The sequence below is a fragment of the Pelophylax lessonae genome (genome assembly GCF_965119305.1).
Source record: "Pelophylax lessonae genome assembly, chromosome: 4".
Lineage (NCBI taxonomy): Eukaryota > Metazoa > Chordata > Amphibia > Anura > Ranidae > Pelophylax > Pelophylax lessonae.
In genome coordinates, this window is record NC_138771.1 from 102,979,298 (window position 1) to 103,006,030 (window position 26,733).

Here is a 26,733-nt window from a genome sequence, read left to right on the forward strand (position 1 = left end):
TTTGGAAACACGTTACATGCTCCACACGTTTTTAGGGGTGGAACATGCAACGTATCTCCAGCTGCTGGAGTGGGGACCTCCTACCCAACTCGGTCTCAATTTAAAAGAAAAAAAAAAACACCCATTTGCGTTATACATTCACAGAGTTCTGCGAATGGGAGAACTACAAGTTAACAACAGCCTTTGCGGCTGTGTGCTTTTAGTTCTCAATGAACTACCAGGGCGCTGTGGAGTGCTCTAGGTAGTTCATGGTTTCTTCCCATCAATGTGCAATTGCCTGTACGAGGTATGAGCCGACAGCTTACACTGGCAGTATGCAGGAGCCCTGCATGGACCTACTTTGACGATCACAGAAGCAATGCTTTGCAAGCTCAGACTAAAAATAAAAATACACATTTTATACCTGCAAAAAAAAAATTTTTTTTTTTTTTTTACAAAGTTAACTTCTTTAATCATAAGTTTTTTTAGCAAATATAACGAGAAAAAAAAATGGTTTTGGAGTGTCTGCCTCCTTCGACCTTTGCATAGCATGTATTCAGCAGTTTCCACATGTTCAGAGTGATGACAATGCTGGTCATCTTCCAGTTTTTAACGGATGTAGGCTCAATATTTCTTCTGCCTTGATTGAACTCATTTTCCAAGAAATTTTAGTGCCCAAGACTTGCAGATTACGGTTAGGCTTGCCATCTGACATATACTTATACGTCTCTACATGAGAATTTGCAGGCCATTATCTGCCAAAGCTGTTATTCTCTGGCAATCTTTGAACAAAGAAAAACTATTCCAGGACATCTGTTAGGCTACAAACTTAAAGGATCTTAAAAAGGTTGTGCGAATTTTACCTAGGAGTAAACCTCTACTGCCTGGCTTTGCTGACCAAAAAAAAAAACCCAGCCTTGTAAGAAAACCCCATAGAGGACAGCGGAAGGCAAGATTTAAAAAACGCAAGGATCTGATTTTTCGTTCGATCAGCAAGGTATGATTTATAATCTACAAAAAAAAAAAAAAGTCTGATTTTTTTTTTTAACCCTGAAGCGAGATCTAAAAAACACCACACCCACACCTTAACCGTGAGGGAAAAAAAAAAAAAAAAAGAAGGATTCCCTGCTGATTTTGTACTTTTGCCCACTGACAAAAATCATCAGTCTATAAATTTTAAATAGGTTTATTTTCACAGCAAGATCCAGAACAAAAATATCCAGAAAAACTCAAAAAAGTTATAAATGGATTTGCATTTTAATGAGTGAAATAAGTATTTGACCTCTTTGCAAAACATGACCTAGTTAGCAATCACAGGTCAGACGTTTCTTGTAGTTGGCCACCAGGTTTGCACACATCTCAGGAGGGATTTTGTCCCACTCATTGCAGATCCTCTCCAAGTCTTTAAGGTTTCGAGGCTGACGTAACTTTAACCTTCAGCTCCCACCACATTTTCTATGGGATTAAGGTCTAGAGACTGGCAAGACCTTTGTTGCCTTGGTTGTGTGTTTTTGGTCATTGTCATGCCGGAATACCCATCCATGACCCATTTTTAAATGCCTTGACTGAGGGAAGGAGGTTCTTTTCCAAGATTTCAATGTGCATGGCCCTGCCCATCGTCCCTTTGATGCGGTTAAGTTGCCCTGTTCCCTTTGCAGAAAAACACCCCCAAAGCTGGTTTCCACCTCCATATTTAATGGTGGGGATGGTGTTCTTAAGGGGGTCATAGGCAGCATTCCTCCTCCAAACACACCTAGTGGAGTTGATGCCAAATAACACTTTCCCCCAGTTTTCCTCTCAATCAGATGTTTATTAGCGGACTTCATACGGCCTTGTACATGTGCAGTTTTGAGCAGGGGGACCTTGTAGGCGCTGCAGGATTTCAGACACGGCACAGATATTTTCTTGGCAACTATGGTCCCAGCTGCCTTAAGTTCACAGACGAGTCTCCCGTGTAGTTCTGGGCTGATTACTCACCATTTTCATGATTAAAACTCCACAAGGTGAGATCTTGCAATGAGCCCCAGACTGAGGGAGATTGACTTAATTATGTGTTTCTTCCATTTGCAAATAAGTGCACCAACTGTTGTCATCCTCACGCCAAGCTGTTTGCCTATGGTCATTCCTACCTTGTGTAGGTCTACAATCTTGTTTGACAACCTTGGACAGCTCCTTGGTCTTGGCCATAGTGGCGAGATTGGAATCTGATCGGAGAGAGTGCTCCTGATCAGTGGCGTACCAACGAGGGAGGGGGCGCCATGCACTGGGGGGTTGTCAGGCTGGTACTGGCGCCGCTCATCTCATGTGAAGGCAGCTGCTCCCTCGGTCTGTGCTGCTTACCCATGCTGCTCACGGGGGCAGGAAGAAGGTGAGTGCCGAGTATGGAGCAGCCTCTCCCTGTGTGACTGGATAGGAGGAGCGGTGAGGCAGCTGCATACAGAGGAATTGATCTTTCCATATTCCTCCTGTAGCTGCTGAATGCCCGATTCTCCTCCTCTCTCCTGCAGGCATTCAGCAGTTGCAAGAGGAAAATGGAAAGATCAATTCCTCTATATGCAGCCGCCCCTCCTATCCAACTTTTTTTCTTTCGCTGACCCCCAGTGCTGTCCAGCCCCCCCGGTGCTCTTCAGCCCAATCGCTCTCCAGCCCCCCTCCACTCCGTGCTCACTGTCCCCCTAGTTTTCCCTGACCCCCAATGCTCTCCAACCCCTTACAATGCTTTTCAGACACCACCCCCCCCCCCAGTCCCGCCCTTCAGCTCCTCCAGTGCCCTCTACTTCCCGTGCTCTCCAGCCCCCCTAGTGCTCTATCATGTTTGCAGTCTATGACCATCTCCTGTAGCATGTCTCCAATCTCCTACTCAAACTTAAACACATTACTAATATTAGCTATCTGTTTATGCTGATGGTAGGACTGTGCAGGGGAGGCAGAGTGTAAAAAGGGAGCACTGATTAGAGAGACGGGCTAGACTGCAAGGGGCACTATGATGGGGGGGCTGTGAGATTTGTGCAATAAATAGAGGATCCGCCCCGGGTGCCAAATGCTCTAGAGGTAAGCCACTGCTCCTCATCTCAGCTTATTACCTGTATAGAAGACACCTGGGAGCCAGAAATCTTGCTTAATGATAGGGGATCAAATACTTAGTTCAATCATTAAAATGCAAATCCTATAATAAAACTTTTTTTAATATGCATTTTTCTGGATATTTGTTGTTATTCTGTCTCACTGTTAAAATAAACCTATTAAAATTATAGACTGATCATTTCTTTGTCAGTGGGCAAATGTACAAAAGCAGCAGGGGATCTAATACTTTTCTTGCCCCTCACCGTAGAATCTCAATATTGACACCTTCCCTGGCTGCTACCAAGTTATTGTAAAACATACTGGCTGTGCGAATTTTACTAGGCACTGGAAGGAAAAGAAAAAAAAAAAAAAAAAAGGACTTGTGTACCTAACCTATCAGAGGTTATTGAGTTAATACATAATAGGCTAAAGAATAATTCCCCTTCAAAAGATGAAAAAAAAAATTTGGTTTGATAACTTTGGAAGCCGTGGACACACCATTTGCATCATGGTGTCCTATTTAATACTGTGCAGACTTTTATAACATTTTAGACTATTTTCCCGAATTCTATGTATAATGTCTCCATTTTACTTCTGTTATCAAACTCCCTTTGTCTATACCGCCCATTGGTTTTGTTTGGTATACAGTGCTTTATACTCATTTGATGTAATCGATAATCCACTGCTTTATCCATGTCCAAGGATAGAATGTTTGTACATTGTACTGTTTGATTACTGAATGACCTTTCTCATTTGTATACGGACAATCTTTACTTTGTATACATTTGTGTAAGCATGATATAGTGCAAGAATAGATTAGTCTTGAGTGTAAGCTCTTCAGAGGAGTTGCCAAATAAATCCAACTATGGTGGATTTTGAAGCAGCGTGCCTCTTTACATCCTGAGCAGGAGTCGATCTTCCCGACAGGAGTCTAACGTAAGCTACAGCTTCTACAGCTCTGACCACATCCAGGCAGTGGAGAGCATTTTCCTGTGGGTGCTTTGGAGTAGAACAAAGTGAAGAACTGTCTTCATTAAGGAGGTAATCTAGATAACCTGTGAGCAGGTCTGTCTTTGTACCTAAAAGGGCAGTGCGAGCTGGAGGAGAATGAAGTGCAACATCAAGGCTTTTATGCAAAGTAGAATAGAGCATATCTACATTGGCAATAACATTTTGTGAAGCCATAATAACCCGTATAGGAGCCTGGAGCAAGAAACTTCAGCGGCCTTCCATCACCACTTTCTGGGTCCTTTTTATTCCATTCTATGTATGCCTCTTCTGAGGAAAGCATATCTGGATCTGACTCGAGTAGAGACAGTGGACCTAGAAGGAGCCTCGAGTTATTGCGTCATGGACAGTGATGGCTGTATTAAAGCCGCAAGTTGCCCAAGAAATTGTGACATTGTTGCAGAAGAGTCTGCCTTAATCAAGTAGGCTGGTTGCTGTATGCATGCGATAAAGCCAAAAAAAAATCAGACGCTGAAACTGGTAAAATAAGGAACTGCTCAGATGCAAGAAAAGCATCGTCAATGAGCTTGATCGATCCGTGGGCCTTCTTATAAATGAAACTAGATGGAAGCAGCTGTACAGTGTGTGACCTGCAGCAGGACGTAACACTCACCTGAGACCAAGTCCTAGGCAGTTGAATTTGGGCCCCCTATTAATAAGTTTGTACTGCATAGGTGAAATACAAACACATTGCTGTTTTCCATATAGTTTTTAAATGTAAAAATACATACAGCACTCCAGATACACAAATAACAATCCTGCACAAGCTTGCTCCGTTTAAAGCCTGAGATTTTAGCAATAGCAGGCACCAGCCACAAACAAGAAAGTGTTTGAATCCAGTGTCAGGTAGGACACAAAATATTTTAAGTGTATTTTTACTGTTTTCCCAATAAATCTATAGTTTCATGATATATGGCACATTCCCCTCCTTTTATGGTAAGTGCTGAGGAGCATCGGGGTGACTGATCTTATTTGATGGCAAGTGGAGATCCTTTTAAGTTCACGTGAACTCAGATTAGGAACAATTTCTTTAGATTACAATTGCATTGTGTAGGAGGTCAAGTTTTCAAAAAGTATTCCAGTTTCCTATGAGGGTGGAGGACACTGGGTGCTCAATCTCCCTATTCTTTTACACAAGCTTGTTTTTGCACTACAGATGTTGAGCACATTCACACTTTTTTCTTGGATAATTAAGGACTATATGAAAGAGGATTTTTAAAGTTATACTTTCACAAACTTCTTTAATGGTTTTGGACTATTGCATAATTTATTTTTTTTGAGCACTTGCACCTTACACAAGTTTGATATTTTTTAGATTAATTTTTTTTTTACTTTGAATATTTACACTTTATATGCGATAATTCACTAGCAATGATGAATTTTTCATGTATATGTTTACAAGACAGTTTTTCTATTTATACATTTCTTGCACCTCATGATATATTTGATAAACACATATTAAAAAGTTTTAATTAGTTAAGCGTAGTTGCCCTATCGTTTACAACTGATATCCTAAGCGATTATAGCAGCTGCTGCTACGTTTATTTTAGATCAGTGGTGTGAGATTTTTTCGTTGTGGTGAGTGCCTATGCAGGATCCAGCACCTGAAGCAAAATTAAAGGTCGTCACCCAGATCTTGCTAAACTATTTGGAACTTGGAGCTTCTAAATTTTTCTTAACTACTTGCCAACCAGCTGCCATAGTCTTACTGCAGCAGCTCGGCTCTATTTTGCGAAATAGCGTACCTGTATGTTGCTTCGTGTAATAGTCGGGGCGTGCACAGACGCCGATTGGCTAGAGGGAAAGCCAATCAGCGGGTCCAGTGGACGCGATATCCCCCTGACCACCCATGAATGCTCCCCATGGGAGACAGAACGGCGGTCTGCCGATGTAAACAAGGCAGACTGCTGGTTTATCAGAGGTGAACACAGGGATCTTGGGTTCTTTTTATTTGGGAACACAGGTCTGTGTTCATAGAGTCCATCCCCCACACAGTTAAAAAGCATCCCCTAGGGGGACACAACCATTTCATTGCCCCTGGTGTTCACCCCTTCCCTGCCAGTGTCATTCGTACAGCAACAGTGAATATTTTTAGCACTGATTACTGTATTCGTGTCACTAGTCCCCTCAAAAGCATGTATTAGGTGTCTAATCTGTCCGCAGCACTAACGCACTCCTGCAAAAAAAAAAAAAAAAGCTGATCGCCGCCATTACTAGAAAACAAAAAGTACAAGTCTACCCCCTAGTTTGTAGACATAACTTTTAGGCAATCCAATAAACACATTGGGATTTTTTTTTACCAAAAATTGTGGCAGAATACATACTGGCCTAAATTGATGAAAAAATTTATTTTTTTTTTTATTGGGAATGTTTTACAGCAGAAAGTAAACATTTTTTTCAGAATTTTTAGTTTATAGTGCAAAAAAAACACAGAGGTGATCAAATTTTACCAAAAGAAAGCTCCATTTGTGGTCAAAAAAAACCCCACAATTTTATTTGGGTACAGCGTCGCACGACCGCGCAATCGTCGGTTAAAGTAACAGTGCCAAATCACAAAATTACCTGGTCATTGAGGTAAAACCTTCCGGTCCTTAAGTGGTTAAACAATATAATCTGCTACAGATACTGCAGTCAGCCTACAGTCCAAAAAAATCCATGAGCCTGCTTTCAGCAGCAATGAAAATTAACAAAAAAAGGCCACTTATAGCTCAAGAAAGTCTTTCAATCTATAACTAAAGGATCTGCAGAACACAGGTAGGCAATAGATGTCCACTTTCACAGACTGCATTGACCCACAATCTCTAATCATTTTTACCGGGCAGTAAGAGAGAGAAAAATGTTTAAAGGGGTGGATCGCAGAATCCCATCAGCAACAGAACTCATGCTTGCCTCAAAGAAAGTATCATCTCATAGTAGGGTGTATACATTAAAGTGATAGTTAACCGCAGCATTATGAAAATAAATAAATAAAAATCCCCTGCGAGACATTGGCATAATGTGCTAGTATGCATTACATACTAGCACAACATACAATACACTTACTCAAGAACAAAGCCATCCAGGGGTGCGTGGTCACCGCTGACAGGGCTTCCATCTTCCCTTGGTCTCTCTTCTGGGTTTAGGGCTCTAGCTGTACGAGTGGTCGGGGCAGCGATGACGTCAATCTCCTGCATGGGCACAGGAGCCTCCGGCTGCGACATGGGGCTCTGAAGGTCTGGCATGACCTTCAGAGTGCATGCGCTGGTGACGTCACTGGCTGCATGCCATGTTATCTCCAAAAATCCGCAAATTTACAAGGTATTCACTGTAGCACTTATCAAAATTACTAACTCTTAAAAGTTTCCTAAGTGAAGAGTTTTTCTTTAATAGGTGCTGCTCTGAGAGCCAAAAAAACAAAGCAAAATAAACTCCCTTTACCTGGCCGCTTCCTTTCTTCGTTTTTCTTTGTTGGGTCTTGAGAGCCTCCAGCTCCATCATCACTCTTTTCTTTGCCATCTTTCTTGGCGTCTTTGTTGTCTTTCTTCTCGGGCTTGTCAGATTTCTTGTCATCTTTTTTTACTGAACTTGAAGGCCTTTATAAAACAAAAAACACATGACGCACTGCTAGGACGGTATCATGCATTTTTAACAAACACATGTAAAGACTCTTACTTGCTGCCTTTATCACCTCCTGAGGACTTCCTCTCACCAGATGTTTTGCCAGAACTACTTTTGTCATCCCCTTCTTTCTTTTGGTCTCGCTTGGAAGTATCACTCTTCCACTAAAATGGACAAGGATAATTAACACCCTAACCAACAAATCCCAACAAGATCGAGGAAGAGAAATTCTACTTACCTTTTCTACAGATATCTGTTGTCCATGCAATTCTGTACGATGGAGGTGAGATATGCACCTGGACACGTCGCCACTGGATGACATTGTGACAATTCCATAGCATTTTGCCCCTGGACTCTTTGCATTAGTTACTACTTTTGCACTAAGAACCTAGAAAAAAAAATGATTCATAATAAAACATGACACAAACAGCCTGGAGATTTTAACCACTTTACCCCCAGCCCTATTTCGGACACTTTTTGTTCACAAGTTAAAACCAGTATTTTTTCCTAGAAAACTACTTAGAACCCCCATACATTATATATATTTTTTTAGCAAAGACTCTGGAGAATAAAATGTCGGTCATTGCAAAATTTTTTGTCACGCGGTATTTGCGCAGCGGTCTTTAAAACGCCATTTTTTTGGAAAAAATTTGAAAAATCACATTTCACTAATTTAAAAAAATACTAAACAGTAAAGTTAGCCCATTTTTTTTGTATATTGTGAAAGAACATGTCACGCCGAGTAAATAGATACCAAACATGTTACGGTTTAAAATTGCGCCCCCCCGTGGGATGGCGACAAACTACGGTCAATAGAGATCTCAATCTGCGACGCTTTAAATTTAACGGTTACCAGTTTTGAGTTAGAGTGTAGCTCTTTTTTTTTAATTATTGCCCACGCTCTGGCGATCGCGGCGATACCTCACATGTGTGGTTTGAACAGCGATTTCATTTGCGGCTCGACTTGCGTATACGTTTTTTTTTGTGCGCGAGCTAACGGTGACGGGGGCGGCTAAATTTTTTTTTTTTTTCCTATTTATTTTTTCTTTTTTTTTAAACTTTATTACAGGTTTTTAAAAAAAAAAAAAAAAATCTGATCACTTTTATTGCTGTCACAAGCAATGTAAACATCCCTTGTGACAGCAATATGTGTGACAGGTACACTTTATGGAGGGATCGAGGGTCTAAAAGACCCTAGACCCCTCCACTACACTTCCCTGTATGCAAAACGCCAAAAACGGCATTTTTGCATACAGCCGTTTTTTAAATCTGCCGCCTTTTGCGGCACGGTAAGCCGGAAGTGACGTCATGGACGCCGCCTCCGGGTTACGTCATCGGAGACCCGATCGATGCCATTTCCGGCATTCATCGGGGCTCCATCCAGCCGGCGGACGTGCCGGCTGGGTGCTCGGGGCTCCCGGTGGGACGGGAGCCCCGAGCAAAGCCGCGGAAGGCGGCGGGAGGGGGGGGGGACGTCCCCTCCCGCCCCCCGGGTAACGATCGAGCGGCTCCCGAGCCGCATCGATCGTTACAGACGGAAAGCCGACCGCCGGCTTCAAACAACGGTACCGGGATGATGCCTCTAGCTAGAGGCATCATCCCGGTATAACCACTCAAAGTCAGCCGACGTAGATCTACGTGGCTGGTCGTTAAGTGGTTAAACTGGCAATCCTGCAAAGACATAACTTACACAAATCCTGCACATGTTATCATGTATATTATGTAGGATATATATATATATATATATATATATATATATATATATATATATATATATATATATATATATATATATATATATATATATCCTACATAACATTAATATATATATATATATATATATATATATATATATATATATATATATATATATATATATATATATATATATATATATATATATATATATATATAAATGTTATGCAGGTGTTCGCGATCTGTAAAAGTTATATTAAAACAAGTTACAATACAAAAATTGACTTGTGCTAATGAACCTGACAGCATTACAGAAGGAAAGGGCCTAAAAAAGCAGCCAAAACCACCTATTTAGTACATTTTAATATAATAAAACCAAAGGTTAACTTCAGAAAATACCTCTGGCACATGAAACAGTGTTAAAGCAGTCAAGTACACACTACCAAATTGAACCAAACAGTAGTTTGAAATATTTACAACTAGCGTTTCTTCAAAAACACTGCTTTTCTTGGGACATACTCCTGAATTAAAAAGGTGGCACACACATTTGTCTTTAGCTAGGATCAGGATTTAGGTTATCGGTTTAAATTGATTAATACAACAAACATCAAAAAAATTGCTGTGCCAAGTAAAAATAGTGAAAAGAAATATATACATGTTGAACAAAAGCAAGCTGAATACACATACTCATAGAACAAAGTCTGAATCAATATATACCCGAAATGGGTTGCGCAAAAAAAAGTGAATAGAACAAAAAAGCATCATTTCCTAGAAGTATTACACAAGTGACGTGAATACCCTCTAAAACGTGAAAGTGTTATAAATAAGAGGGACTACCAATCCCAGCATGTGAAATTAAGCTTTTTCCAAAAAAAGTCCATCAATATACAAAAATTCCAAAAAGTATAATAGCATAAAAGTCCTTAAATGAAAAAGGAAGGGAGTAGTGAGTCTCAGGTGAGAGGAACCACAAGTCCCAGTAGTAGCATAATGACCAGCAGAGCTTCCCTGGATGGCACCCGTGATCAAGGAAGGTGTAAAATTAGGCTGCTTACCAGATTCCTATGGTTTTCTAATTTAATAGTTTGACAAGTGTCTTGTGGTCCGATAGGGGCCAATCATAGAAAATCCCATAGGGAACTCCTTCGGACCAACAAATCCAGGGAGAGCTGGAGCAGATACTAGCAAACCAATCCTCACATATGGCAGGGGAGGGCCCATAGGAGATAATCCGAAAAGGAAAGAAGGTACATAGCGTAATACCGTAATAAAAATGTAGATTTTAAAAATGCAAAGAAAGCAGTATGTTCAATACACAGGAATCAAGCTGCGGCGTCCCGCGTGTATCAGAAAGGAGTCTCCGGCCGGTGTTGGGGGTGTGGCTAAGTCGTGTCTAGAACCGGTGCCCACAACGCCGGCCAGAGACTCCTGTCTGATACACTCGGGAAGCCGCAGCTTGATTCATGTGTATTGAACATACTGCTTTTCTTTGTTTGCACGTTCTAGTAAGTGCATTTTTTAAATAAATCTACATTTTTATTACGGTATTACGCTATGTACCTTCTTTCCTTTTTGGATTATCTCCTATACGCCCTCCCCTTCCATATGTGCAGATTGGCTTACTAGTACCTGCTCAAGCTCTCCCTGGATTTGTTGGTCTGAAGGAGTTCCTTATTGGATTTTCTGTGATTGGCCCCTATCTGACAAGTGTCTTGTGGTCTATTAAATTAGAAGACCATAGGAATCTGGTAAACAGCCTAATTTTACACCTTCCTTGATCACGGGTGCCATCCAGGGGAAGCTCTGCTGGACATTCTGCTACTACTGTAAATTGTGGTTCCTCTCACCTGAGACTCATTACTCCCTTCCTTTTTCATTTAAGGACTTTCATGCCATTATACTTTTTGGAATTTTAGTATATTGAAGGACTTTTTTTGGAAAAAGCATAATTTCACATGGTGGGATTGGTAGTCCCTCTTATTTATAACACTTTCACGTTTAGAGGGTATTCGCGTCACTTGTGTAATATTTCTAGGGTTTGATGCTCTAGGTTTATTCTATTATTCACTTTCTAGCACAACGCATTTTGAGTGTAAACTCATTAATAGTTAACAGTCATTTTTTTGTATTTGGGCAGCGCAATCATATTGCTAACTTATTTTTTGGTATCAGATTTAGGCCCTTATTACCTAGCAGCTCAACTGTCCCATTTATACCATATAGATAGAGATCTGACTGGCAGAGATATCTCAGCTTGGTTAATGACCCCCACAATGCCGGATCTTCCCCATCTGTTTTGTGACATACTTAAAAGATACATGGTTCCCATACACTGCCGGTCTGACAGTCTAATTTTACAAGAAAAAGTGAGCAGAACCTAGTAATATTCAAAACTAGCTGCCCCCTTCCACAAGGCGTCTCCTACAGTATTATAAACTGCTACTGGAGCTATTCTCAATCCCTGACACCAGGGTTTGGAACTTAAAGCCATATCTCTGTTCTCGTGTAATCTATAAAAAAGGAAGCTCAAATTGTTTATTATTTTCAAATCATAAATCTACCTTTCATTATCTCCAACTGACATGCCCTGAGTACTCAATTTGCTGGCAGGTATCCTATCCTTACATTAGTATCTACACTGGAGGTCGTATATGGTAATGAGCCGAGTAAATGGAGATCTACATTTTATGATAAATGGCTTAAACCCCCCCCACCTCTGCCTTGCGGCTTGCCTACTCCCTGAAGACCCGCTGGGAACAGGATATTTGGGAATTGGAGGAGGAGGAGTGGGGGAAAGGGTTAGCTTACTTGTAAAATTGGTGTCCACCAAAATATTGGATTCTCTTACAACTTAATATTATGCATAGGGTATATATAATCCCTATTGAATTGGCAACATTTTTGTCCTACTAATTGCTCCATGCATCCCAAGTGCCCTAATTGAAGCAGCACGCTTTGTCATTTGCTCAGGGATTTTGGGAACTGATTATTCAGGTTTCTGCATAGAGCATGCAATGCCCACTTTACATGGACCTTTATCAGGGGAATGGGTAATAAGCCCAACAGAAAAGGATAAATATTTAAGGTTTCTTCATGAAACTTTTAGTGCTTGGAAGCTGGGGGCTTGCAGCTGGATCCAAGCTCTGCCTCCCACACTGTCAGCATGGATAGCTGAAGTAAATAGTACTCTGTCTCTTAAGAAAATTAAATATGCCAATAGGTGTTGTCTAATAAAGAAGAAGATTCAGGATCGGTTTCAGCCGGCAGGTAAGTGTTTACGGAAGTTTTCAATTTGCCTATTTGTCCTTACTTGGGATATTGGGCCTTTGTGTATACAGTTTTGTGAATGTTTTTCTTTTTTTCTTTAACCTTGGTATTCATATGGCTACTTTTTTTTATGTGGATGGAATTTGTCATCTGTAACATTTCTCTTCATGTGGGCACCATTTTGAAATTGACTGAAGACTTGCATCAAATACCTTGTTGGTTTGTGTATTGTAATGTACTGTATGGATTACTACTTGTACAACACATTCGGTAAAAATTGATGGGGAGAAAAAAAAAAAAGGCATACACAACCCTTCAGCACGAAGCAGATATTATATGCTTAAATTAAACCAAAGTTATTCACATCATTTGCAATTTACTGCACAAACACACCTTTCCGTACTTTCCAAAGAGATTTTTCAGGTCTGCTGCTTTAGTATTAGAAGAAAGTCCACTGACCCAAAGATTTCTCAGAGAGCTTCCACTTGTGCTACTAGTACTTCCTAAATTAAAAAACAAATAATTAATATATATACACACACATATACATATATACACACATATACACACACAGAAGACGGCAACAAACAAATGGATCAGAAGGACTAAACCAGTCACTTAGGATTTGTAAATACACCTGGGAAAGCATTTAACTACAGAAAAGGTGTGATCAGTCCTGTGTATGAATATCTATGCACAAAAATCAAAAACAAGGGAGATTTTTTTGGCATGTTACCATAAGTAACTGATCTGTGCACTAATGCAGCAGAGACTCATGTTACGATTGATTTTAGAATCATGCAGTGAAAACTCCTACCAAAAAACTCTGGTCTTGGATCAAACTGACATTTTTTACAACCCTGATCATGTTTTTTTGTGGTTTGTGCTTTTTTGAAGAATTCCCCCCCTCCACCATACATATCCAACTCTAGGATAGCAGTGGTAACTGGATAAAGTAAGCAGAGCATCACCAAAACACCAATAAGCTAATGGCAGAAAAAAAAAATCCCACAACACAAAGGAATTTTAAGCTGCACCCATCATGTACTCTGCCCTTAAACTTGATAAGAGATAGTTTCAAAAACAAAGCTGGCAAAAAAAAAAAAAAAAATACTGCTCAATGCCTTGATATGCTGCAAGCCTGTTTGTGCCCCAAGTATTGCTAAGCATACAGACAGCACAAATTACACAAAGCAGGACAGAACTCCTATTGCAGCCGATCTGATGTAAGGTGGTTTACTAAAACTGGAGTGTGCAAAATCTGGTGCAGCTGTGCATTGAAGCCAATGGGCTTCTAACTTCAGCTTGTTCAATTAACCACTTAACCTCTGGAAGATTTAACCCCTTTCATAACCAAGTCATTTTTGGTATCCGGCACTGTGGTAATTCAACTGACAATTGCACAGTAATGCAATGCTGTACATAAAAAACGTATATTATTTTTTCCCCACAAATAGAACTAGAGTTTTCTTTTGAAGGTATTTGACAACCACTGCGTTTTTGCGCTATAAAAATAACCAAAAGTAACATGGACAATTTGAAAAAAAAAAAAAAAAAAATCTCTTTAGAAATTTAGACCAATCTGTATTCTGCTACATATTTTTGGCTAAAAATATCCCAATAAGCATATTTTGATTCGTTTGCGCAAAAATTATACCATCTTCAAACTAGGATATAAACTGGATGATTCTTTTTTTATATTAGTAATGGTGGTGATCAGCGCCTTACAGCGGGACTGCAATATTGCAGCGGACAAACACTGACACTGTGGGAACCAGTAACACTAATACAGTGATCAGTGCTAAAAATATGTACGGTCACTGAACTGACGACACTAGCTGGGAAGGGGTTAAACGTCAGGGGCGTTCAAAGGGTTAACTATGTGCCCAACCAGTTTTTTGGTGTAAAACTGTGCACTTCTTTTACATAGGGAAGTGATAGATTTTAGATTCAGAGGCACAAAACCTATCACCTTCCCCTCTGTCAGAACCAAGCTCTGCCTTGGTTACATAGGCAAAGCTCTGTTCTGCGTCTACCCTCGACGATTTGTGGGTGCCAGCAGACATTCTGTGCCCGTCGCCTGCAGATCAGTTTCTGCTTTGAGTAATGACAGCATTAACAGCCTGATGAAAGTAGGGGAAGAAGAGATTGGACTTTATAGGCACCAATATAAAATAGTATATTCTTTATTGGAAAATTTACAAAAACACATAAATAACAAACCACAAAAAAGGGACATATAAAAAGAACATGTCATACACGTCAATAATTACAATAAGGCGGCAGAGCCTCCAAACAGTAGTGCAAATCACATAGCCTTATCAGGTATTGGTTATTGTACAGTGTTCACAGGTGATACAAAGATGACCTGTGTTCATGAGGCGGCCCTGGAGAAGGGATAGCCGTCTCCAAAGGGTCGTCTGTACATAGTAGATGCAGATGTTAGGTTGAATCCCATCTGCTCTACATGTTTCGCTTAACCTATTAAGCTTCTTCTGGAGCATATGGTAAAGGCAAACATCTGCATAAGGACAAAGCAATGACAATGAGTATTCTTATGTAAAGACACAACGTTTACATTTTTAAAAAACACAAAAAACGAGTTATTATACAGTCGTGACTGAGTAGGTCTAATAATCAGTCAACACATGATTACATTTGAGGCTACATGCCATACCCTTGTCACAGCAAAGGACCAAGAGAAAATGGAGAAAGAAAGAATAAAAGGGCAGGGTGGCAAGAAGAGAAGAGAAAGAAGAAAGGGGAGGAGTGAACTGGGGAGGGAAAAAGAAAAGGCAATGAAAAAAAAAAGAGAAGGAGAGGTGGGAAAAAGAAAAGAAGGGGGAGAGAAAGGAGCCTGAATGCTTAGGAGTGCTAGCCAGGCCCGGAGACATAGAACCAAACGTAGGGACCAAGGCTTGATATTATGGTGGACTGGGGTATATCTAAAAGGATGAGCAGAACTGCAATCATATACTAAACAGAATACATACCTGAGAAAAATATTACAGGTGAAAGAACTTTATGATGAATCGGGCCATAAAGGCTAGAAAGAGTAATAACGAGGGGGATCGGTGCGCTGTAGTTGGAGCAAGGAGCCTGGTAGGAATGCCAAACCTATCATAGGATATAGAACTTCAAATAGCCTGGCAATATATGTGATACTAATCTTTGTATTAACTTGGGGTCTTCTATAACTATATTTATTTAGTCGCACGGAGGTGAGGTTTTGGACAACTATCCTCACCCTAGTTTCCCTTCCAATTTTACCCATTCTCAGCTATTGTTCATCATATTTATTACATCATCTATTTCAGGCTATTTGAAGTTCTATATCCTATGATAGGTTTGGCATTCCTACCAGGCTCCTTGCTCCAACTACAGTGCACCGATCCCCCTCGTTATTACTCTTTCTAGCCTTTATGGCCCGATTCATCATAAAGTTCTTTCACCTGTAATATTTTTCTCAGGTATGTATTCTGTTTAGTATATGATTGCAGTTCTGCTCATCCTTTTAGATATACCCCAGTCCACCATAATATCAAGCCTTGGTCCCTACGTTTGGCTCTATGTCTCCGGGCCTGGCTAGCACTCCTAAGCATTCAGGCTCCTTTCTCTCCCCCTTCTTTTCTTTTTCCCACCTCTCCTTCTCTTTTTTTTCATTGCCTTTTCTCTTTCCCTCCCCAGTTCACTCCTCCCCTTTCTTCTTTCTCTTCTTGCCACCCTGCCCTTTTATTCTTACTTTCTTTCTCCATTTTCTCTTGGTCCTTTGCTGTGACAAGGGTATGGCATGTAGCCTCAAATGTAATCATGTGTTGACTGATTATTAGACCTACTCAGTCACGACTGTATAATAACTCGTTTTTTGTGTTTTTTAAAAATGTAAACGTTGTGTCTTTACATAAGAATACTCATTGTCATTGCTTTGTCCTTATGCAGATGTTTGCCTTTACCATATGCTCCAGAAGAAGCTTAATAGGTTAAGCGAAACATGTAGAGCAGCTGGGATTCAACCTAACATCTGCATCTACTATGTACAGACGACCCTTTGGAGACGGCTATCCCTTCTCCAGGGCCGCCTCATGAACACAGGTCATCTTTGTATCACCTGTGAACACTGTACAATAACCTATACTTGATAAGGCTATGTGATTTGCACTACTGTTTGGAGGCTCTGCCGCCTTATTGTAATTATTGACGTGTATGACATGTTGTTCTTTTTATATGTCCCTTTTTTGTGGTTTGTTATTTATGTGTTTTTGTAAATTTTCCAATAAAGAATATACTATTTTATATTTGTGCCTATAAAGTCCAATCTCTTCTTCCCCTACTTTCATCATTTTGCCAATTAGGATGTGGCACCTTTTAGTTACCTTCTCTTTGGTGCGCCTAGATACCCTGCGACCTAGGAGCGCACATACTTAATTATTCTGATAGCATTAACAGCCTGCCAGTGGTGTGATTATGCACCATGTACGCAGAAGTGCAGAAACACATACATACACACAATATATATATATATACAGTAAAACCTTGGATTGCGAGCATAATTCGTTCCGGAAGCATGCTTGTAATCCAAAGCACTCTTATATCAAAGCAAGTTTCCCCATAAGAAATAATGGAAACTCAGATGATTCATTCCACAACCATTTATTCCTAAATCCTTCAATTTATAGTCCATATAAAAAGATTATAGCAATGTGATAGGTTGTGTAACCATAAAATGTCCATCCACAAATAGCCGCTTCCACAAGGGGATTGGAAGCAAAATCCAGCAGGAGCTACAGAGTATCAAAAGAGAAGAGAGGCGCCTCTAAGTGTAGCAAAATGGTTCCATTTAATGAAGGTACAACATTTAGCAACTCACATGGTTGATGAATAAAATAGGCACATCTAAGGATGCAGGCATCCGGGGTAAAGCTGTCCACATAGACTATCTTCTGAATCACCGGTTGCTAGTCTGTAATCCTGACCGGGAAGACCACCCTGGAGTAAAGCGATCTGATAGCGAGGGGCAGCATGGAAGGGATGACGTAGATGGTGGTGCGGAGGATGGTCTATGTGGACAGCTTTACCCCTGATGCCTGGCCTGCATCCTTAGATGTGCATGTTTTAATCATCAACCACGTGATTTGCTAAATGTTGTACCTTCATTAAATGTAACCATATTGCTACACTTAGAAGCGCCTCTCTTCTTTTATACTCAGCTGTGACTTGAGGCTACTTGTATATCAAGACATTGCTTGTATATCAAGTCAAAATTTATTTGAAAATTTTGCTTGTCTTGCAAAGCGCTCTTAAACCAAGTTACTCTCAAACCAAGGTTTTTATATATATATATATATATATATATATATATATATATATATACACACACACACACACAGATTCTGCACAGACTGGCCACCCTGTACCAGTATATCTGCTATGAGGCGTTCAGTAAGTGGTTAAACCATGAAAGAAAAAAAAAAAAACTGGAAGTGGATTGGTTTCTATGCACAACTGCACCAGATTTTTCACTCTCCCGTTTTAGTAAATAAACCCCAAGGTGACCAGAACCAAAAATAAATAAAATAATAAAATTGTGGAAATACATTTCAACCCCCACCGTGCTTATGAGTACTCAAAGATAAACAAAGCAGCTATAATAATCATTTTCGGTAAAATATAAAGAAACCTCTCAGTGTGCAGGTATTCCGGCATCTCACCACACGCCTCCGCAAGCTCAAGACTCACACACAATCCCATAGGTGACAGAGTCCACATAAGTGACACCGAGTCTTGAGCCTGCGGAGGAGTGAGGTGAGATGCCAGAATACCAGCGCACTGAGGAAGGCGCGGGGGGACAGTTGGGCATAGGGGACCAGTGTATGGTCATGACACTTGATGAGCCTATGATCTTAAGGTTTGGGAGTAGCAGTTTCAATAAAACATTTTACTACACTGAACAAAATTCTAAAAAAACGCAACACTTGTTTTTGCCCTAATTTTTCATGAGCTGAACTCAAAGATCTAAGACTTTTTCTATGTACACAAAAAGCCTATTCCTCTGAAATATTGTTCACAAATCTGGCTTAATCTTTCAACCAGTCAGTATCTGGCTGTGGATTGTGGCCTGCGGAATGTTGGTCCACTCCTCTTCAATGGCTGTGCGAAGTTGCTAGATATTGGCAGGACCAGGAACACGATGTCATATACACGGATCCAGAGAATCTAAACATGCTCAATGGGTGAAATGTCCGTTGAGTATGCTGGCAATGCAAGAACCGGGAGGTTTTCAGCTTCCAGGAATTGCGTACAGATCCTTGCCTGCATTATCATGCTGCAACCAGAGGGGATGGTCCTGGATGAATGGCACAACAATGGGCCTCAGGATCTCGTCACGGTAGCTCTGTGCATTTAAAAATGCCATCAATAAAAACACAACTGTGTTCCTTGTCCATAACATACACCTGCCCACACCATAACCCCACTACTACCACGGCCACTCTCGATCCACGTCATTAACATCAGTAAACGGCTCAGCCACACGCCATACACGCTGTCTGTACAGTGAAAACCAGGATTTATCCATGAAGTTAACACCTCTCCAAAGTGAGTGAATGTGAGCTTTTGCCCACTCAGGTCGGCTACGACAACAAACTGCAGTCAGGTCAAGACCCCAATGATGACAACAAGCATGCAGATGAGCTTCCCTGAGATAGTTTGACAGCTTGTGCAGAAATTCTTTGGTTATGCAAACTGATTGTTGCAGCAGCTGTCCAGGTGGCTGGTCTCAGAGGATCTTGAGCAAGATGCTGGATGTGGAGGTCCTGGTGGACTGGTGTGGTTACACCTGGTCTGCGGTTGAGGCCAATTGGACGCACTGCCAAATTGTCTGAAACGCCTTAGGGTAGAGAAATTAACATGCAATTCATGGGCAACAGCTCTGGTGGACATTTCTGCAGTCAACATGCCAATTGCACACTCCCTGAAAACCTGTGACATCTGTGGAATTATGCTGTGTGATAAAACTGCACATTTTAGAGTGGCCTCTTGTGGCCAGCCTAGGGTGCACCTGTGCAATAATCATGCTGTCTAATCAGCATCTTGATATGACAAACCTGTGAGGCGAATGGATTATCTCAGCAAAGGAGAAGTGCTCACTAACACAGATTTAGACAGATTTGTGAATATTTGAGCAAAATAGTCCTTGTATACGTCTTAGATCCTTCAGTTGAACTCATAAAAAATGGGGGCAAAAACAAAAGTGTTGCTTTTAGAATTTTCTTCAGAGTATATTTGTATGGTAATGCAATATTGGAGCTGACATTTGAGGGACCATTGAATGGGAAGTGTTTGGAATACGAGGAAATACATGTGCTGGATGGAACATCTGAACGTGTGACCTAACACGAGTGCATTTTGCCAATCACGTACAGTACAGACCAAAAGTTCGGCCCCACCTTCTCAAAGAGTTTTCTTTATTTTCATGACTATGAAAATTGTAGAGTCACACTTCAAGAGGTAATCACCTGAAATGGTTTTCACTTCACTGGTGTGCCCTGTCAGGTTTAATAAGTGTGATTTCTTGCCTTATAAATGAGGTTGGGACCATCAGTTGTGTTGTGCAGAAGTCAGGTGGATACACAGCTGATAGTCCTACTGAATAGACTGTTAGATTTAGGGCTGTCTAACACAGGGCAAAATAGGCAGCTGCCCCGGGTCTAGTCATTGTTGTGGGGCCCAAAGCAGCTGCCCCTTGAGCCCCCAAATAGTCGATAAGTGGATTCAAGAGGGCCCAAGAAAATTTTTGCCCAGTGTCCAATCAAGAATAAAGACAGCCCTGGTTAGAATTTGTATTATAGCAAGAAAAAAGCAGCTAAGTACAGGAAAACGAGTGGCAGAAGAGACTTGTTTGGACTAAAGAACACAAGGAATGGACATTAGACCATTGGAAATCTGTGCTTTGGTCTGATGAGTCCAAATTTGAGATCTTTGGTTCCAACCACCGTGTCTTTGTGCGACGCAGAAAAGGTGAACGGATGGACTCTACATGCCTGGTTCCCACCGTGAAGCATGGAGCAGGAGGTGTGATGGTGTGGGGGTGCTTTGCTGGTGACACTGTTAGGGATTTATTCAAAATTGAAGGCATACTGAACCAGCATGGCTACCACAGCATCTTGCAGCGGCATGCTATTTCATCCGGTTTGCGTTTAGTTGGACCATCATTTATTTTTCAACAGAACAATGACCCCAAACACACCTCCAGGCTGTGTAAGGGCTATTTGACCAAGGAGAGTGATGGGGTGCTGCGCCAGATGCCCTGGCCTCCACAGTCACCAGACCTGAACCCAATCGAGATGGTTTGGGATGAGCTGGACCGCAGAGTGAAGGCAAAAGGGCCAACAAAATCTAAGCATCTCTGGGAACTCCCTTCAAGACTGTTGGAAGACCATTTCAGGTGACTACCTCTTGAAGCTCATCAAGAGAATGCCAAGAGTGTGCAAAGCAGTAATCAAAGCAAAAGGTGGCTACTTTGAAGAACCTCGAATATGACATTTTCAGTTGTTTCACACTTTTTTGTTATGTATATAATTCCACATGTGTTCATTCATAGTTTTGATGCCTTCGGTGTAAATCTACAATTTTCATAGTCGTGAAAATAAAGAAAACTCTGAATGAGAAGGAGGGTCCAAACTTTTGGTCTGTACTGTATATGTGAGGCAAAATTATCTGGTTAGTCTAACTCACATGGGGGAATAATGAAGCACTTTTGGTGATCAACTGTAGTGAGAGATCTGCACTTTTATTCACACTATCTTCATCATCACGATTTCATGGGACTACTTGGCACCTATTACTCTATAGACAGACACTTTAATAATGTTTTAATATCCTCTGAAATCTATAAACTTTGATATTATTGCATTAAGAAGACTGGAGAGTTTTTTTTTTTTTGGGGGGGGGGGGGGGGGGGGAATCAGACACATGCAGAAAATATATGTGTCGCCATGCCGCCTCTCCCTTGACTGACATGCAGAGGAGACTCATTCATGAGCATGAGTGCAGGGTGTGTGTCTCCTGCTGCACCAGCCTGAGTAAAAGTGTAAGTTGTAAGTGCTTGTAAACCTCATATGCATTATTTCTCCAATGTATGCAACATTTAATAGTTTATGTAAATATCCAAACCACTGAATAACCAACCTCTGTATTCTCATCTCCAAGCTTATCACATCTCTCTGGAGATCTCAGGTCTGTGGGTGGTGGAGTCGTGACATCACTAGGATTCGCTGACGGGAGTGACGTGCGCATAGAATTCCAGCACCGTGTGCGCTTCTAAGCCGGCATAAGTGTGCATGTGGACAGCGGGGATGAGGGGCTAGGAATGTCATGGCTAGGTCTCCCAAGGCTCCAGGCCATTTTTACATATACTATAAATTGGTGCATGTATTTTAGAAATAAAGCATACGAAGTTAACAACCACTTTTTTTGAGATCTAATGTTGCAGCGTGGCATTGTAAGAGATATAGAGTCTAAACTTAAGCTTAACAGGAGTGGAGGTGGAGGGGGGGGGGGGGGGGGGCCTGAATAGTTCATCAGAAGGAACATAGCAGTCCAGCTAGAAGACCGGGAAAACCTTACCTTTATCATCTTTGGATGTGGTTTTGCTTTCCTTTCCATCTTTGGAGGAACTGTAAGAAGCAAGTAATAAAGGAAATAAAATGAAAAACATATCAACAGATCCTAGTTATGAAAGGCTAAAACACAAAAATCAAAAACATCTTGCAATTGCATCTTCGAAGAACACAAGGATTCCCTGAAAAGCTTCTTGATATGATTTTCCCCAGGATGCCTGTAGTTCTAGGTTTTCTGATAATTCTATTCAATGTGGAATTATGGTAAATCTTCTCCCAAATTCAAGAACAGGACTTGACTTCATTTTGTTTTCGGGCAGCGGTTTCTTACCATCACCACAAGGAGTTTAGAAACTTTTCAATTTGGAAAAATGAAAATAAAATTGCCGGCAATTCAATAATGAAATTGGCAGAACATACTGGGAAGATCTTGAATTTAAAAAAAATAAAATATATAAAAATAAAAAAAATGGAACTTAGGAGGCTCAAAAAACATTATAAAAACAAGGTACTAATATTCTTGATGCTACCCCTTAATGTAGAGTGCTCTTAGAGAACGCTGGTAATCAGTATCGCAAGAAACTGACATAGAAAAACAAACCTCTTTGCTTGACCAGAGGCCCCAGTAGACGAGGGACCTTTCTTCTGAGAATCCTTGTCTTTATCTCCAGATTCAGCTTTCTTCGAACCTTCTCTAGCTTCTTTCTTAACACCATCTCCTTTTACGTTCTCCTCTTTGACATCTTTTTGGTCCTCGGACATGTCATCTTTTTGTTTCTCCAGGCCATCCTTGGTGCCACTCGTCTCCTGTTCATCCTTTGCCTTGCATGCCTCAGAATCTGCAAGTTTTACATTTTTACCTGTTTCGAGAAGGTCATCCCCATCACAATCGATAGTAATGGCATCTTCAGCCTGGATTGTGACAGACACATTATCGTCATCAGCTTCTTTCACAGAAGTTTTATCCTTCACTTCTTCTTTAGCAGCAAGCTCTGATCCATTTTCTTCTGAATGAAGGGGTTTAGATACGTCGTGTGTACCATCACCAGAACCTGTTATATCTAAGAGGATTTAACAGGAATAAACATGGCAAAATAAGAAGTTTAAACAAATTCAATTTCTAGTGTAGGACCCTAGAGAAAAACAAATCTGGTTAACAGCAAACATTTCTTTAAAAGTATAGACAAACAAGAGGACATTCTTCATGGCAAGACAGCACATTAGATAGGATGTTAATGATCCGTTTCCTGATGAGCAAACGAGCTTCATATTATAAAGCCTCACAATCCACAGCAAGTCTTCAGAAACACAAGACGGATGGACTTCAAGTCAAATCAAGTGCGTAAACGGTCCTGAAGCGAGAACAGCCTTTCTTCATTCCAATATTATGCCTGGAACACTAGTCAGACTTCTTCAAAACAGTCACAAGTCCAAGAATTCTTCAGCATGCTGACCAGGTGACAACATGGCTCTGTGGTGTTCAATGGTAAAAGCACTATGAGAAGAATCCCAGCATGGCAGGTATCCAAGCAGAAGTAGCGTTCATGTATCCCCAACTATGAAAAAGGCAGTATACTAATCACACCAATCCTAGTCATTCTCCAGGCATATTTTGAGCTTCAGCAGCATAGCTGGGACATAAAATGACATGTTCCATGGTAATATCCAAGTATAAATAAAGATGTTCCACAGTAGTGATCACACATCCTACAAGCATGGTGTTCCATAATAAATGGCATTGACCATAAGACAATGATGTTCCATATAATAAAGGCAATGGTCACTCAAGAACCAGGTTTCATAACAGGCACGTCATACAAGAGCATTACTCAGCAGTTGTCCATAGTGCTCCAGTTCAGTGCAATTCTTCACTCCAAAATCGATCCTTTTATTTGTACCTTGCAATCATAAGCTTTAGTGATCGTCAGGAAATAAAATATCCAAGTTTTCATAGGGCGTAGACAATCCGTATAGAAGTGGGTAGGCAGCAGCACAGAGTCCTCCGATGGTGGCCACATGCAGCATTATAGCTTCCAAACGAAAAATGATGGTGGCCACATGCAGCATTATAGCTTCCAAATGAAAATGAAGTTTACACCAACATCCTAGTTAGGCATGTTAAATTACCTACTTACCGTTATTTTATATATATATATATATATATATATATATATATATATATATATATATATATATATATATATATATATATATAAAATCTCTGTCTCATTCTGAAGATAAAAAAGGTGTTCTTCCGTATTCCATTAAACAAGCAAAAAGTAGTCAGACTTATTGGGTCTCAAATGATGTACAATTTAAATCTAAGCAGCAAGAGAAGTAATTTGAAGACTAACCTTTGTCATTGTCTTCCTCTTCGCCTTCCTAATTGAGAAAAAAAAAAAAAAAAATTCAATTTAAGTGTACCAGAATATTTCACACCCTTTCATGTTTTCAGAATTCATTATGTGGACTGACAACTAATCAATACTTTTTTTTTCTTAATTAAATGCCTCACAAGCTAATAAAGTTGAACTTAAAGCAAAATCCCAAATTTTGGATTGAAATCGAAACATTAAGCATGAAAGTCTTCCATTGGAGACACTAGCTCTGGTGACATAGCAGGATTCCCCTACTTTGGGATCGATTTCCTCTCACTTCCCGTTTTGGATATGGGACAAAAAGTTAGAGAAAATTCCCAATAAAAAAAACAAACAAAAAAAAAAAAAAAACACTTGAGGGAGTTAGAACCTTCGCTCACTATCCAAATGGGGGGGGGGGGGGGGGGGGAGGAGTCATTTTTGCCTTCACACTACTGTGGGACTGTGGGCCACATTTAGGCAGCTTTTTAATTTGAATGGTTTTGCGTACATGCGTTTTTAACAAGGAAAAAGGTTCATGTCCCATTTTCAAAATGAAGGGCTTTTGCATGCAATATTTAGGCGATTCCAGCATTCAGCAATGAGTTGCTTTTTAGATATGTGGGGGTGCAATTAACCACTTGTGGTCCGCGCTATAGCCGAAAGATGGCTACAGCGCCGTCATTAATTGCCGTGAGGGCATCCAAGTACGTCTCCTCCCCCCCCCCCCCATGAGCTCGCTCTGTGATCCTATGAGACTCCGATCCGGAGTAAGAGGCCGATCACGGCCCCTTACCACATGATCAGCTGACAGCTAGAGGGACATCGGTCCCGAAGAGGAGAGGATCATCTTTGCCCCAGTGCCGCTTCATCAGCGCAGGAGAAAAATTACCCATTTGCAAAATTGAATAACTTTTTTTCTTAAGATTTTTGTTTGTTCAGCCAAAAAAAAAAAAAAAAAACCCCAGAAGTGCTTAAATACCACCAAAGTAAAGCTCTATTTGTACCCAAATAAAATAATCATTTTTTCAGTGTTGCAGGACCGTGAAATTGTCATTCAAAGTGCGACAGCGCTGAAAGCTGAGAAATGGCATGGGTAGGAAGGGGGTTTAGTCAGTTAAGACAAAGTAAATGAAAAAAACTTACATCAGGCACAACATCCTGATCAGAAAATGTTTGCGCATCCTGATTTTCATTATCCTAAATGAAATTGAAAAATGTTAAATAGGTCACAAGGCAGGGAAAAGGGTTATAAAACAACATCTACAGGGCTACTGAATTTAACATGTGCCAAGATAGGCACGCAAATCATCTTTTTATTTCCCCTGCAAGACCATCTTGTTCAGTCTAAACACGAGAGAGGGGGGGGGGGCAAGAGAGAGGGGCGGGGGGGAGGATAGAGAGGGGCGGGGGGGGGGGGGGGAGGATAGAGAGGGGCGGGGGGGGGGGGGGGGGGGGAGGATAGAGAGGGGCGGGGGGGGGGGGGGGAGGATAGAGAGGGGCGGGGGGGGGGGGGGGGGGAGGATAGAGAGGGGCGGGGGGGGAAGGAGGATAGAGAGGGGCGGGGGGGCGGGGGAGGATAGAGAGGGGCGGGGGAGGATAGAGAGGGGCGGGGGGGGGGAGGAGGATAGAGAGGGGCGGGGGGGGAGGAGGATAGAGAGGGGCGGGGGGGGAGGAGGATAGAGAGGGGCGGGGGGGAGGAGGATAGAGAGGGGCGGGGGGGAGGAGGATAGAGAGGGGCGGGGGGGGGAGGAGGATAGAGAGGGGCGGGGGGGGAGGAGGATAGAGAGGGGCGGGGGGGGAGGAGGATAGAGAGGGGCGGGGGGGGAGGAGGATAGAGAGGGGCGAGGGGGAGGAGGATAGAGAGGGGCGAGGGGGGAGGGGGAGGGAGAACAAATTTGATATGCAAACCAGAAAAGTACACACACATACACACACACACACACACACACACATTCCACGTCCAACTAGGAGAAAAAAAAAAAAAACACCCCACAATTGGTTTTGGTAAACCCCAACCATAAATCCTTCCCCTTTTGGTCTTAGTCTTTTGAAAAGGAGTGCCTTGTTGATTCTCACATTGAGTCAAACTTGAGTCAAAAAGAAAAAAAAGGCTTACAAGCAGGCATGCTAACAATTGCAAAAACTAA

The 26,733-nt window shown here is 41.3% G+C and overlaps 1 protein-coding gene across 1 annotated transcript in view; it reads right to left on the minus strand.

The window, feature by feature from the left end:
• SLTM (SAFB like transcription modulator) overlaps window positions 1-26,733 on the minus strand; it is a 111,106-nt gene that overhangs the window by 50,067 nt on the left and 34,306 nt on the right. The window contains exons 5-12 of the mRNA XM_082257053.1: window positions 25,730-25,783; window positions 24,581-24,608; window positions 22,828-23,287; window positions 22,234-22,283; window positions 13,003-13,112; window positions 7,886-8,035; window positions 7,702-7,811; window positions 7,468-7,622 (exon numbers count right to left, since the gene is read on the minus strand). Coding sequence (XP_082113179.1) covers window positions 7,468-7,622; window positions 7,702-7,811; window positions 7,886-8,035; window positions 13,003-13,112; window positions 22,234-22,283; window positions 22,828-23,287; window positions 24,581-24,608; window positions 25,730-25,783 — 1,117 coding nt within the window. The remainder of the gene's footprint in view (window positions 1-7,467; window positions 7,623-7,701; window positions 7,812-7,885; window positions 8,036-13,002; window positions 13,113-22,233; window positions 22,284-22,827; window positions 23,288-24,580; window positions 24,609-25,729; window positions 25,784-26,733) is intronic.